General features: G+C 33.8%; 2 protein-coding genes across 5 annotated transcripts in view; one reads left to right on the top strand and one right to left on the bottom strand.

The window, feature by feature from the left end:
• The window catches only part of Sk2 (Sphingosine kinase 2), a 295,374-nt gene that overhangs the window by 12,539 nt on the left and 268,040 nt on the right, over positions 1 to 14,795 (top strand). The gene's annotated exons all lie outside the window — the stretch shown is intronic.
• LOC105663768 (uncharacterized) lies at positions 1,855 to 3,565 on the bottom strand. The gene is made up of 2 exons (XM_012295037.2): positions 2,740 to 3,565; positions 1,855 to 2,659 (listed from the first exon to the last, which is right to left on the bottom strand). The coding sequence occupies exons 1-2, from the start codon at positions 3,066 to 3,068 to the stop codon at positions 2,647 to 2,649; spliced, it is 342 nt and encodes a 113-aa protein (XP_012150427.1). The 5' UTR covers positions 3,069 to 3,565; the 3' UTR covers positions 1,855 to 2,646.

The raw sequence follows: 14,795 nt of genomic DNA, 5'->3' as shown, positions 1-14,795 counted from the left end.
TTTTTTTTACTGCAAACTTTTTTAACATATTCGTGAGGTTTTTACGATTAAAATGAGACCAAACACGATATAATTTGGACAATATTTAATATTCATTAAAAAATGGATTACTCCAACAAATTGGCTCGAGAACCGTGTCCGAATTCTCACTTTGCAATGAGGAGCGCAGATCCCTCCTCTGATCGGCCCGAAAACACATATCGAATTCTCACTTTGCAACGCATTCCCCTCGGATTAGCCCGAAAATACATACTGAATTCTCACTTTGCATCGTGTCCCGCAGATTCAATTCCCATATTGCTCTTGGAAACACTGTTGGAATCTCATCAGACGTTTAAATGTTCCGTCGTCTTTTATTTCACTTAAGATTTGGGAGCCAGCGTCGACTTTCTTTGCCGCCGCCGACAAAGGCGAGCTGTGGCAAACAAAGGATAGTCGCCGGGTTTCAATTTTCGTGTCCACTATTCCCACAGTGAGTATTTTCGATTCCGTCCTCCGTTGCACTGTAGGAAGAATCACTATACTTATACGTGGCGTTTTTGAAATGGTGGCACAATTGAAAAGAGGGTAAACCGGCGTGAATAAATATGTCGCAAATATTAGAATAAAATTTGTTCGTATACAGCATTTTTAATAATTCATAACTGAATTTGCAACAAATGTAATAACTTTTCCATTAATTTTAAAGATTAATATACGTTATTAAATAAGTAAATCTAGTTATTAATGCTAATACTATTAATTATTCACAATATTTCATAACATTATTGATGTATGTAAATACTAATATACAATATGGTGAACTTAGTTCATGATAAAAATACATATAAGTAACAATATTGATGGATTTTTAATAGTGAACACAGTTATTTTTATTAAAACACGCAAAATATATTATTACAAGAAGACGCCGGGCATCGTAAAACGTGAAGTCACCAACGATTCTCCAAACACACAAACGCTGCACGGCAACCAAAAACAGAAAACGAAGGACCGCGAATTTCTTCATTTAAGAGTTTTAAAAGCGCGTAAATTCAAAACTCCAACAAATATGTATTATAAGTAATGAAGATAAATACATTTTAGGGATATTAATGATTATATTTACTGATTTACATTTGCTGACTGTAATATTAACAAACGAATTAATTTTGTCTTCTTCTACGTTGTAAACAAACATTTTTATGAATATTAGAAAAATGTTTAAATTCAATTTTCTCGAAAATAAAGCTGCATAAGAAAAATTTTATTTTATATTTTTTACTTATTTTTCATGTAAATTCATTTTCTTCTTAATCATACCATCTTTTCGAAATCACTGTGTACATAAAAATTTTCTAATATTATCTTCACAATATTTTTGTTATATCCTTCGAATGTTAATTGTTTTTGCTAACGGTGTTTGAGAACCGTGATGTACAGACTATTATAATTCGAATCATGCAGTATAGAATACAAGGACGCATTAAGATAATAGAAACATGACATGAAAATTTAGGTTCGATAAGAAATGCGATTAGAAAAGCTTGCGATGTTTGTAGTTCACATATTTGCCAACATGAACGTGCAATTCGTGATTTCCTAATGAAATTTAAAGAAATTAAGTTTGTGTACTTAGGTGCAATATAGGTTTTTTGGATAAAGACAGATATGTGAGTTTAAAAACTTTGAAGTTCAAATTTTCAAACTGTCAGTTTACAATTCCTAAATTTTTAAACTTTTGAAGCTTACAAATTAAGTTTACAAATTTCTAAACCTCCAAATTTCCAAACTTCTAGTTTTTTTAATTTCTCAATTTCTATATTTATAAATTTTTAAATGTCTAAATTTTTAAGTTTATAAATCTCTGTATTTCCAAATTTTCTAGATTTATAAATTTCTGAGATTCTCTTTCTTTTATTAAAGATTTTTGATGTAGGTATAGCAATCGTCTCATATACATTCTCAAATTTGAGAAATGTTTGAGACTTTAGATATTTGAACACATCCGGATATAATTTCAGATTTTTGCATGCTTTTTTTGAAACTCTTCCGACCCCTCAGAAAGGCGAATTAAGGCGGAATGTAAATTGTTAGACTGAATATACAATATTTCTCGTTTGTGACAAATTTTTTTTTTTGTTTCTGGTAGAGAAAAATCTATTTACAGACATCTGGGAAGATAGCCCAGGTAGTGTGAGATTTGCCGTACTCAGCGACACACTGGTGCCTGTGAAATACGTAGTACCCACTAAAACTCTCTCTTACTTACACCCTCCCCGTGAAGGGAAGATGTGGCAGCAACCTGCCGGAAGCCTATTCAGCATGAGGACAATCCGGCAAGGTCATCGTTGTTGTCGGATCGCGAAGGTGGATTCGTACATCTTCGTACTCGGTCCAGATTCGCACTTTGCGTCGGAAGGGGATGCTCGACTATCGTCTTTATCAGAGGGCACAGAAAGGGAGCAGTTTGTTTGTCGATAGTCTAATTTGAATACTATTGACTTTACTTTAAGCCCTGCCTACCCCAACGCCAACTTGGCCTTGAACATGTTGTCAAAGACAACGATCCCTCCACTGCATCGCTCACCTGACCGAGCGGAATTAATCTAATCTTATCCTCACCCATCCCTCCCTTCCGTCGCACCCCTCTCTCTCCTCCAAGAACTAAGCAAAAACACTGAAAAATTCGTCGTTTAATAAGGAAAGGTACGGACATTTTAAGAAGAAATGCGGAAAAATACTTCGTTATTCTGGTACCTCCAGTCGTTGTTATCGCCATCGCTTCCGCAGGAGACCACCTCCTCCACGCTTTCAATGGCTTCCACCAGCATGCTGTCTTCCTTATTTTTCCCTTCGTATCGTAGCCTTTTTTCTCCCGTCGTCGCTGTTCCTACCTTCCCGTTTCCCTCTCCTCCTTTTCCCTGAATGCTTGTCGCAGAATTCGCTGCTTTAGCCGCCCCTTGCTCTTTCCGCGCTTCCGCCTTATTTCTCATCTGCACGCTAATCTTTTTCTTGGCGTCTGCGAGCATTTTACTGATGACCTCAGCAGTAATTTTGCCTCCTTTCTGCTTCTTGATAGGAAACATTCCGAAATGTATATGAATCGAAATTCATGTGACAAAATTAATTGCTTCCAACAAACGAAAAAACTGAAGTAACCAAGTAACAAAATAATCTCGAAAAATGTGCAGACGATATGTTCTCTAAAAATCGTAAAAACGAAGTGAGGGCTTCGAGGCCCTCCTTCATTTTATATTGTACATCCCGTTGCGATGTCTCCTAGCAACTACGTCCATTTCTCGAGAAGTGAGGGTAGTACAAACGGGTACAAACGTCTCTTCTTATGATGGCGTTGAAAAAAATAAAAAATGTTAAAGTAAGGTGCTGGGGTATTTTTATCCTCTAGTAACTTTTCGCCTCTTAGGGTAGAAACGAAAAGAAGGGTTTTTACAAACGGGTACAAACGAATGCGAATACCATATAATTTAAAGAAATTAAATTTTTTAAAGTCGGGTGCCAGGTTTAGGTAGGTCTCTGAAGCTCGAAAGACCAAACCAGCAAAATCATAAAGGATATTGTATGATATGAGGGCGAAGAGGGAAAAACAAAAATATATTAAACGGAAAATTAACAATTTATTTTAAAACACACACAAGAGAAAATAAAAATTCCGGGTGACACTGCTTTCCGCGATTGTTCTCTTAAGAAGCGCAAAATACGACTAATCAACAAAATTTGGCAAGTCGCAAAGCGTTTTCGTAAATAAGTAGATTATCGTTGGTATGGCCGCTAGCAGTGTCATCTTTATAACGATCACTTTATGAAAAAAACCTACATCTTTATATCAGTTCTTTTACAGAAAAATTATGCAATCTAGTGAAACATTTAGTACTTATTTTGTACTAGTCTGTACACGCACAAATAATTTTACCATTTAAGAAAATATCCTGCTGGTATCCTGTCGTATTAAAAATTATTTAAAAAAGGGAAATACACATAGGTTCATTTAAAATTGTGTTTTTATTTATTTTAACCTTCCTAAAAATTCTGGTACTCGACGTGTAAGGATTAATATTATATTGTATTTCAATGCTCAACAAAGTTTTATGATTCAGTTGTGAATTGTACTGTTATCTTTCTTTTCCAAATAAGTAAAAATAAGTGGGCTTATTTAAAATAAGTTCAAATAAGTGGGCTCACGAAAGTATTCAAACGCTTACAGTTAAAAATTTCAATTAATAAAACGAGGTGTACTAAACTAATTTGTTGAAACTATTTGGTATCTACAGTGACAGGAAAGTCGCTATATAGGTAGAGAATAATCAATATCAGATGAAGATTATATCAGTAAAATTTGAAAACGATTCAATAATATAAGAAATTATGATACATTTATTAGAAACATTTACGACAAATGTTTCACAAAAGTATTTGAACACTTTTGTGAACACTGTTCATAGTTTTTCATCTTCCTTTGCATTGTATGTAAATATCATTGCTATGATAAATGAAATGAAAACAATAAAACAATAAATGAAAACAATGATACGTTCACTTGATGTTAGGACAACGTTTCAGTAACATTAACGTAAAAGTGGGCACAATAGTATTTAAAATGAATACCAAATAGTCCGAAAAAAAGTGTGAAAGAGAATACTTCGATTACATGAGGATGAAAAATTAAATAACGAAATTGCCGGAATTGTGAGCAGAAGTAAGTCCACTATACATTACATCATAAGAAAGTCAAAAAATAAGAGAACACTAGCGAACAAAGCTCGATTAGGTTAACCAAGGAAATTGACTGGAAGATAGGAGGAAGTTACCATTCGCGAATTAAAAAAAAATCCTACTATATCCGCTTCTCAACTCGCACATATGGTAGCTAATATGTTTTATAAAGAAGTACACCCCAAATTATGGCGAGGAATCTTACGAAACAATGATTTTTATAGCAGAGTACCGTGTGTTACGTGCGGGAAGCGCGCGTATAAAGCCTCGAAGATTTGTTTGCCCTAACAATATTAATTGTTAACGGGACTTAATGTTTTGTGGATCCGGAGATACGCTAGTCCCATACGGGCCCTTTCACAAGATTGCAATGATTAGAGGATATGACGGAGGCAATTAAAGAAATGTAATTCAACTAATTAAAATATTCAAAGATTATATTTTATAAAATATGAAGCGATTAGAATGGTAGCGTATATGATATAATGTGAATTACAATGAATTGAACAAAAATATTGTAAATATCCGAGACGCGCAATTCGTAGATTTGAAGGAGAAACAATTATTCAAATACAAAATAATTTTATAATCCAGTGAGGGAAATCCCAAAGTTAAATAATTAACTACTGGATCTACTTGCCGAAAAATTCATAAAATAGCTGGAAGAATAAAGGAAACAACTCACCAAAATGTCTATACTTGTATGAATTTAGAATTAATCAACCTCTTGCAAAATGTGAAATGCCAACTACGCCTGGTTCCTGGGAAGAACACACACACACATGAAAACGCTCCACCAATGAGAATTTTGAACTGGCCAATTGTGAAATTCAAATAAACTATAAAATAAAATTATACTTTAAAAATTAAAAGAATAAACTTGAATATTAAATAGAAAAATAGAATAATTAATTGAATTGAAAATTTAATGTGATTATATAACGCGAAAGTTTTACGTGAAGATAGAGTCTTTGTCTGAATTTTGCACTTTAACAAATTCAAGAACAAACTCGTCTCTAAACCACTTCACGGACCCTCGACACGCACCTCGCGATTATACACCGAAGAGTGTCGCAACTTGCACCTCTCAGAGAGGACCAGAGTGGGCCTAGTCCGAAATTGTTTATGTTGCATTGATATGCGCCTAACGAATTAGGCTGCGAGGCCAATGCGTAAGAGACCGTGATTCGTTAGTTAGGTGGTGATGGTGGGTGCATATGTTCCTCCCTTGTCCAGCTCTTATCTTTCTCTCCCTTTCTATATAGTTCTTTCCTTTACTCTTGAGCTATGGATTGTTAATTAGCTATTGAATAATTTTACATGTATAACCAATACAGTATAAAATGTTAATCTGCACAATTATAAAAATTTAGAAGGAAACATTATCTATTTCGTTTTACAATTATTAAGGTTAAATTGCGCTCGGTACTGTAACTATTGTGGAACTGATTGACGTGTGCGTATTCATAATAACGGTATAAAGAAATACTATGGGTAATTTATATAATTTTGTACTGTTACAAAGACAATTTCTATTATAATTTTATATTGCGTCGCGGGCCCTTGAAGAACATTCCAGAACGCTTGGCGTTATCGGACCACACGAGTGTGACTTCCGTTTATATTCGGTGGTTCGGAGAAATGAAATGATCTAAGATTTTAGCCGTGGGACCACGTTGATTTCAAGGAAGGAATGTGTTATATTAACAATCATAGTTTAGTCGCCAAAAGATAGTCTATCCAATAAACATTGAAAGATCGTTAGTGCGTTCGATCAGGGTGTTCCCAGAATGCAATACGCATTATCGATACACATCCGGTCGGTCAAAACTACAAAGGAAATTTTGAAAAAGATTCCTGTTCGGAACGTAACACGTGAAAGAAGTCATATATTAATGCGGTAAATTGTAAAAAAAGACTGACTTTTACAAAAACCTATATTAGTAAAGATAATTTTTTTTGCGATAGAGTTATTTTTTTAGACGAGTCAAAGTTTAGTATTTTTGACACAAATGGTCGGAATTATGTTATGTACGGAGAAAACCAAATACGGAATTGGAGATTCGACATTCACATCAAACAGTGGACTTGTGTGGCTGCTAAATATGACTTAGCATCGTACAGGAAATCTGATATTTATTGATGGAATATTTGATAAATATAAGTACTTAGACATTTTAGAAAATAATCTTAAAGAAAGCCCGTCAATTAACATTATTAGATTTCCATTTCAAACAAGATAATGATTCTAAGCATACTGCTAGAATTGTAAAAGAATGGATCGTATAACACACCATGCATATTAATTACTCCACCGCAAAGTCCAGACATAAATCCCATTGAAAATGTATGAGCCGATTCAAACACATTATTGCTGTTAAATGTGGTCCAACAAAATATTAATATTAAATAATTTAATAATATATGTAGCGTTCAAATACGTTTGTGAGTCACTTACAATGCGTCGTTCGAATAAATGTATTATAACTTCTACCTACGTTATTGAATCCTTTCCAAATTTTATTGCCTTAATCTTAAGACTTCCAACTTCCTAGTAACGCCTACTTCTCTAAACAAATTACTTTAATGCGCATTATTTCAGTCGTTCAAGTTTGCATATATAAGTCTTCGAATACTTTCATGTGTCACTGTATATGTGAAAGAAAAAATATTCCCTGAAAGAAGGATGTTTGTTATAAATTATATTTTAAAAACTATATACAAAATTATATATTCAATATACAAAACTATATACAAAATTTAATTCTTCTTTTATGGACGTTGAAAAAACTAAAAAAATTATTGTAGTAAATTAAAAAGGACAACAACCTTTTGTTAACCGACGTAGTTCGTTCTTTGATCTTCAGTATTTAATCAGAGTTAATCCACTGATCCGTAAAGAACAAAGAATAAAGGAAACAATATTCAAGTATATTATAAAAAACGGTGTTAATGATATCGCGGAAGATCCATAATATAAAATAGCAATAAACAACTTATATATATTTATCATGTGCAATCAGAAAAATGTTAACAATGTTATTTTTAATAAAGTGCGCAATGAGAAATATATACATACATGTCCGTAGAACTGTGAACGAGAAGTTAGTCACCTGCAGTTTTTTAAATGGAATGTCTAATATTTTTCCTCTAATTAAAAAAAGAATTAATTTAAGTACTACAAATTAGTACAAATCGGGTACTATATATATCCGCTTTGTTTCTTTTCATTTTTATCAATTTTGATGTTTGACTGCTAGCTCAAAAAGAAGCACTGTAATTGTTTTTAAAACGGTACGAAGTACAAAATTACTTTTTGTATCACAAATTAGTACAAAGTAAGTACCAAATATTCCACTAGATCCGATGTGATTCTACCAATTTGGTTCTGCCAGCTTCAGAGAGGTCCTCAGGCCGTAATGTTTTGCCCAATGGAAAATCGATAGAAATAAAAGTTATGTGGTTTCAAAATACGTTGAACTGAGGATCTGGAAATTCGAAGATTTAATTCGACGTTTGTCAGTATTGTTTCTACATTATGTTTATTTTCAACGATTGGTTTCGGCACGTTTCGTTTTGGTTTGGGGAGGAGCCATACTGACGTAAATTGGACTCCAGTTCGTAAAAATACAAACGCGACGGCTGTTGCCGATTGGGATATGTTTCTCGATACAGCCTTACAGCCTCTGTACCATTTTGATTGCATTTGTTGAACGAAATGAACATACCAACTGCTTTACTATTCGTAAATGACATAATTTCGAAACACTGGGTCGCCAAACAATCACACACTGGTAGTAAATAGTTATTGATTCATGTTCACAAACATTATAATGGAACAAAAGGTAAATACTTCAGAACATTTGTCGAGTGACCGAAATAATTCGGAGAACTGTTAGCTGCGATAATTTCCTAACGAATACGAGGTGTAACACAAAAGTAACGAGATTAGGTCTGTAACTTGAAAAATCAATGAAATTGGCAGCAATTGCTTTTGTGGCATCATCCCACATACCTTCTCTATCCATGTTGCAAATTTCGATTGAATCGGTCATATCATTTGGAAGTATTGCGTTATTCAGTGAACACGTGCAACTGCATTCTGCCGGAAAAATGTCTAACGTAAAAACCGAACAGCGAATAAACATCAAGTTTCTTGTAAAATTTGTTGAACTCTTTTGTAATATGTGATGAGACATCGATTTTTACCTATGACCCAGAATGTAAGCGCCAGTCAATGGAGTGGAAGTCTCCAGGATCCCCAAAACCCAAAAAAGCACGCATGTCAAAATCAAAATTCGACATTAATGGAATTGTAATGATTGAGTGGTTTCCCAATGGTCAGACTGTTAACTAACACTATTACATTGAACTACTAAAAAGACTTCGTGAAAAAATTAGGAAAAAAAGGCCACAGTTGTGAAGCGATGGATGGCTGTTGCACCGGGACAATGCACCCGCTCATACGGCACTGTCTGCCAAGCAGTCAGTTTCTGACCAGTAAAAATATTACTGTGATGGGGCATCCACCATATTCACCTGATTTGGCTCCATGCGACTTTTTTCTATATCCTAAAGTTCAATTTTGCTTAATGGGAACCCATTTCACCTCAATTAAAGAGGTTCAGGCAGAAACGGAGAATCTCCTGAAGGGACTTCCAAAAACCTCGTTCCAGAACTGTTACCGGCAATGGCAGCACCGAATGCAAAAGTGTGTGAATGCTGAAGGGGACTACTTTGAAGGTGATAATGTCACGGAGAACTGATTCTGAAAATACAATGATTTATTGGACTAGTCTCGTTACTTTTGTGTCACACCTCGTATATCTAGGGCATGAATATGTTAATACATATTTTTATTTAGAGGACAAGAAGCTGTATTGATTGGCGCAGTTAAAGACATAAAATTCCATTTAAAAAATAAATGCAGTTATATCTTTCTATGCACCGATGCACAAAAGTGCAAAGAATTAGTTGCACATTATGCACAGCTTAGTACTGTTTAACTTTTAATTATAACATCATCTTATATTTCCAGCCGTGTAAGAAGTACAGCCTGTTCCAGTTATACGGAACACCCTATACATTGTCGCAATTCATGAAACCGTGCCAGACAATCCAAAATGTCAATAGCTCGATAATTGCAACAGTTAGCCATTGCTTGAGCTTGTGCAGTCATAATTAAACCGTATTGACTGAGAAAATTTATTGCTTCGACGGGATTGTGTCACATATCAAGTCGTCTGAACAATGATATTGTTACAATCGAAGTTTAGTAGCAGAATTGTCTCGCAAAATAGTGATGATAATTATTCCTTGAGATCATGTGATCTGCAATCCTTGGATTACTTTCTTTGGAGCTGTGCGAACAATAGGGTATACAGAAATAGTTCGCGAACTACTCATGAACATACTCATTTAGCAGTGCGAATGAGTGATGAATAATAATCTTGGAACCTGTGGATATTTTTTGCAGTTATGAAGAATGTAGGCGTGACTGTGGTCGTAGAGAAGTTTGATTACTATACTTCGTTGCTTGAATTATATCTACGTGGACAATTATGCCTGAATATTTCAAACACTGATTGTACAAATACTTGGAACAGTCTGAATTTTTAAAATGTAGAATTCTATGAAAAGGATTAAGTCATAACTGAATCTAGGTTCTAGAAAATACAGAATTCTGTACGAATAGACTAGGCCATATTACTTTAAAATAGAAGATGTAGAATTCTATACATTCGATTCAATCATATTCAAATCTACAAAGTTATATTAAGATGTGATATTTCCGAAAAAGATAACGCACAGAGAAATATTTATTTATTAATGGAGTAAGTCGTTTTATACAAAAAGAAATATAATATAGTAAAAAGAAGATTTATCATATTTGACACTGTCACAATTACTTTGAGCAAATAAAACACAAATAAACGTTTAAATAAAAAAGAAAACGATGAAAAGAAGAAATACAGTGTAACACAATATAAAATAAAATGTACGAGACTTAGATGTCGTGCATTAACACGAAAATATAACATAATTAAGAATGAAAATAAGTCGGTTAACGAGTGTTTGAAGGTTGCTATGGAGTTTTTGAGTATATTAATATTAAGGTAAACAGGGTTAATATAATTTCCAATCTGGTTTATATAACTTAAGTAGCCGTAATTAGTGCGATATTGTTCAGTACAAATTACAGTAGAATTCCTTACGTAGATTGAGGATATATTGAATGAGAAAAACTCGTTACCAATATAAAGAAAGATGTTCCAATCCTTAATAAAATTAAAGAGGGTTTATATTTTGTTTTGAACGTGTTTACCGTGGATATCACTTAAAAAAGCGCACCTTGCCTTCCCCTACTGACAAGGAAACATATCGAACCGCGACACACCGATTTTAATGAAACTTATGTGAAAGATAGTTCTCAAAAAAATATTTGACACGTATTTTTTTTTATCGGCCATCGTTCACATTGAAGGGGTGAAAATAGCCCTCGAAGTTGGGGGTTGAAACCATGTTTTTGGGAATATCTCCGGAACTAAAGAAGATAATTGAATTCTTTTTTTTGTAAATTGTTGGTTTTTAGATAGGAAATTTTTGTGCGTAAAAAAATTTCAAGAAACTTTATTTGTTTAAATAATATTTAAAAAATTTATCATTTTTGTTTAAATTTTTGCACTAAATGTTGATCTATTTTTATGCAACCTCGTGTACGTAAACTATGGACAAAAATAGAGGATACGTGTTTTTGGAATTTGTTTGTTGCAATGTTTATTAGATATATAATTTAAAATCACCTCCTGTGAAGAGAGGCAATCAGCATTTTTATTACAAATATCATTATTTTTACAATCTTTTACAATATTTTAGACATTTTATACCTCTTCATATGCAATTAATTGATTTCTCAATAATTATTGTAAGCGTTGCAGGTATGAGCGTGACGCGGTTATGATCAACGTTCGAAAGATGTCATATAACATATAACTTACGAAATATATAATATTAACATACTGTTTTGCTACTAGGATGTCTTTAGGACTTGCTGTTCAGGAAACCAATTGGCTTAACAATGAATCAACATCTACAGAAACAGTAGCAGACAGATATTCTTTTTATCATGAAGTTCGTGCAATATCATGAAAAAAACAATACATATAATGACGAATGCAACATATTTTCAAACAATGCGTAATTTTCAGTAGAAACTCCATGTATGCTTAGTTGTGCATAGTATTGGGTGTAGGTGCAGGGGTAGAGGCCCTGTCTCTGGTGCTGGCAAAGTTCCGATTGCCGGAAAATTGCAGGGTGTATATCGATTTATCTTTGCTAATAATTTTTTAGTAAACAATAGTCAGCGATTTTAACCTTCTAAATGTTACTCAGGAGAGTGACCTTGATAACATATGTTACTGTTAACTCTTTTTAAAAGTTTATCAGTTATTTTTCACGTAGTTTACACATATACGTAGTTTACACATATTAGCTGTAAACTTACACATATTAACTTGAAAACAATTGTTCTCATGTGAAAAATGTATATATCACTTTTTTATCAAACATTTTAATTTATAAATTTTATAATGGTTTTTATTTGTGTCCAACCAGTAAGCGAGATATTAGCTGAAAACCTACTTTCATGACCTTAAAATGTATGTATTTACAAAACTTCAACTGGCTTCAAATTTCTTTGCAATGAACACATTTTTTTATTTATTACTACTGTAGTAAATCGCTTCCTATCAGAGGAGCGGAAGTGTCATTGTGTTACGATGGCAACTTGACGATGATCGTTGCCGGCGCGCGTTCACCTACGCGAATTTTTTCCTCGGAGGAATTTGTAAGATTCCTCTTACCGTTTAGGCTCACCGGTGTTCGCGGTCGATGTTGTCAATATCCAAATTGGCAACACCTTTTTTTTTACGTGAGTCTCCGAACGGTTGAGACCCAAGAACCTCGATGTTAAGTGACGATCCGCTGTCGTCCTGTCGTCCGCGAAAGTTCGGACGTCCGGAAAGCCACGCTGATGGGTATTCCGAAATTCGTTAATTTCCGAATCAGCGTGGTTTCTAGATTCTAAGTCCCAGCCTCTATTTCGGCCTTAGCTAGGTCGCTAAGAGAGATCGGAGTGCAGTCGCGCGTATACGTGAGAAGACCCAAAGTCCTGCGACACCGGGGTTTTTCCCTCCAGGTAGGCCCTTGAAGGCCAGGAAGACCGTTACGTCGGTTGCTCGCGAAATTACCCTTCGGGAAGGACCGAGTTTATGACATAAGCTGAGCTGTCGAGAACAAAACGAAATTAAAAATTTGGAATCTATTGTCTGAAAAAAAGGTAAACGACTATTGCTGGTAATCTAAAATATTCAAACTCAAAAACAGCTGTTCGTAGAGGCCCTGTTATAAACTCCCTTTGGGAATCCTCACCCCATGTTTCGTTAGCGACGGAACACATTGTCTAATACTATTTTTCATGTATAATTGTAATGCATTCAAGATCAGACAGAAAAAGGCGTTTTAAATGATCTCAGGTAATGGTTATTTAGTTGCAAAAAAATTTTGTTCTTATTGAGAAATCCTGTAATATTTTAAAATGTATTTAAAAAGTACGTACGTGGTAAGTTTAGTTTTCTAACAGTACTTTATTTAAAAAATTTGCAAAATCTTTTTATGGACAAAAAACTAGTCAAACGACTGGAAACTGCCTTTCAACGATCCAGCCGATGTGATATGTAGGTAGTCATTTTCAGGGCTGGAACTTCACCAATTATTGGAATTTCGAAAAGTGCTACTGTTATACTAGGTCTTCTACACATATAAAATTTGAAGCAGAAATTAAATTTTTTGGTTGATGAAATCAACTAAAATATCCAAGTTTTACTGCAATTTATTTTGCTGTAAAAGTACGGTAATTCATAGAGATGTTTATGTAGAATCAAGCTTCTAGTTAGTTATATAGGTTGTATGTACTTATTTTTTTGGGGGATTAAAAAGTAATATACAAATTTTTTATCACGTGATATGTCTGTGTACTTAGAGGGTTTAACAACTCTGTGTTATTAGAGGGTTAGTTGTATAGGCATATGATAATGTAGAAATATGTGGATATTTAAAACTACAGAGATTGAGATATATGAATGGTTTAGTTATAGAAGCGTGGAAAATATAGAATTTTGGAGATATGGAGATTTGACATACGCAAATTAGGAAATTCATGCATTTAAAAACATTAAGATGTAAAATATATACAAATCTGAAGATTACAGATTTAAAGAATACAGAATTTTGAAGATATGAAGATTTGACATACACAAGGTCACGCGAAGGTCGTAGTATTATAGGTCGTTGGATTTGTCTTTACCTCAATTATTATGCCATTCTGATGAAAATATATTATCCCCTTTAAAAATACTTTAATGGCCTTGAAATCCCAGAAGAAACGTGCTTGAGATAAATTTCTTAACCACCGTAACATTTATTCGTTCGAACAAAATAATGTATTCCTCTGATTTTCTTTTATCATAAAATGTAAACAAGATACTCACCATGGTCAAGTTAGATGGGACACCCTGTATGTAGAAAGCTGCGGTATACGAATTTGAGATACAGAAATGTGCAGATACAGTGAAATGGAAATGTAGAAATTTAGATTGAAAATATTGGAAATTGAGGAGTAAAGCAATTGCAGATATGGCATTCAGGTATAGATATACTGTATTGATATTTGAAAATGGTAGATACGAAGACTAAGATTTTATGAAATAGTTAATAGTTTATTTAATGAGAACTATGTCTGTTCAGACATCTGTTCAGACTCAATGGATCTTCTGGATGTATGAATCTAGCAGACACAAAAATGTTTGATATAGGTACTCTACCATTGAGCGAAACATGCCAATAAAAGTGTGCATCAATGTGTTAATTTTATTGGAGTATGTGAGACTCTACATAAACTCAACTGGATTAATACCTATACAATGTGCCAACTTTAGGTCGATTTGACGGAATATTTCAGAAAGAATTGAAAAGATTTATAGACAATGTTATTAGGAAAGTTATTTATATATGGTTTTTTTTAG

The sequence above is a fragment of the Megachile rotundata genome, chromosome 12, assembly GCF_050947335.1.
Source record: "Megachile rotundata isolate GNS110a chromosome 12, iyMegRotu1, whole genome shotgun sequence".
Taxonomy (NCBI): domain Eukaryota; kingdom Metazoa; phylum Arthropoda; class Insecta; order Hymenoptera; family Megachilidae; genus Megachile; species Megachile rotundata.
This window is presented reverse-complemented; position numbering and strand designations above follow the sequence as displayed.

Excerpts from the sequence above, each read along its gene's own strand:
- LOC105663768 (XM_012295037.2), bottom strand. The coding sequence starts at position 3,068 with ATGTTTCCTATCAAGAAGCAGAAAGGAGGCAAAATTACTGCTGAGGTC.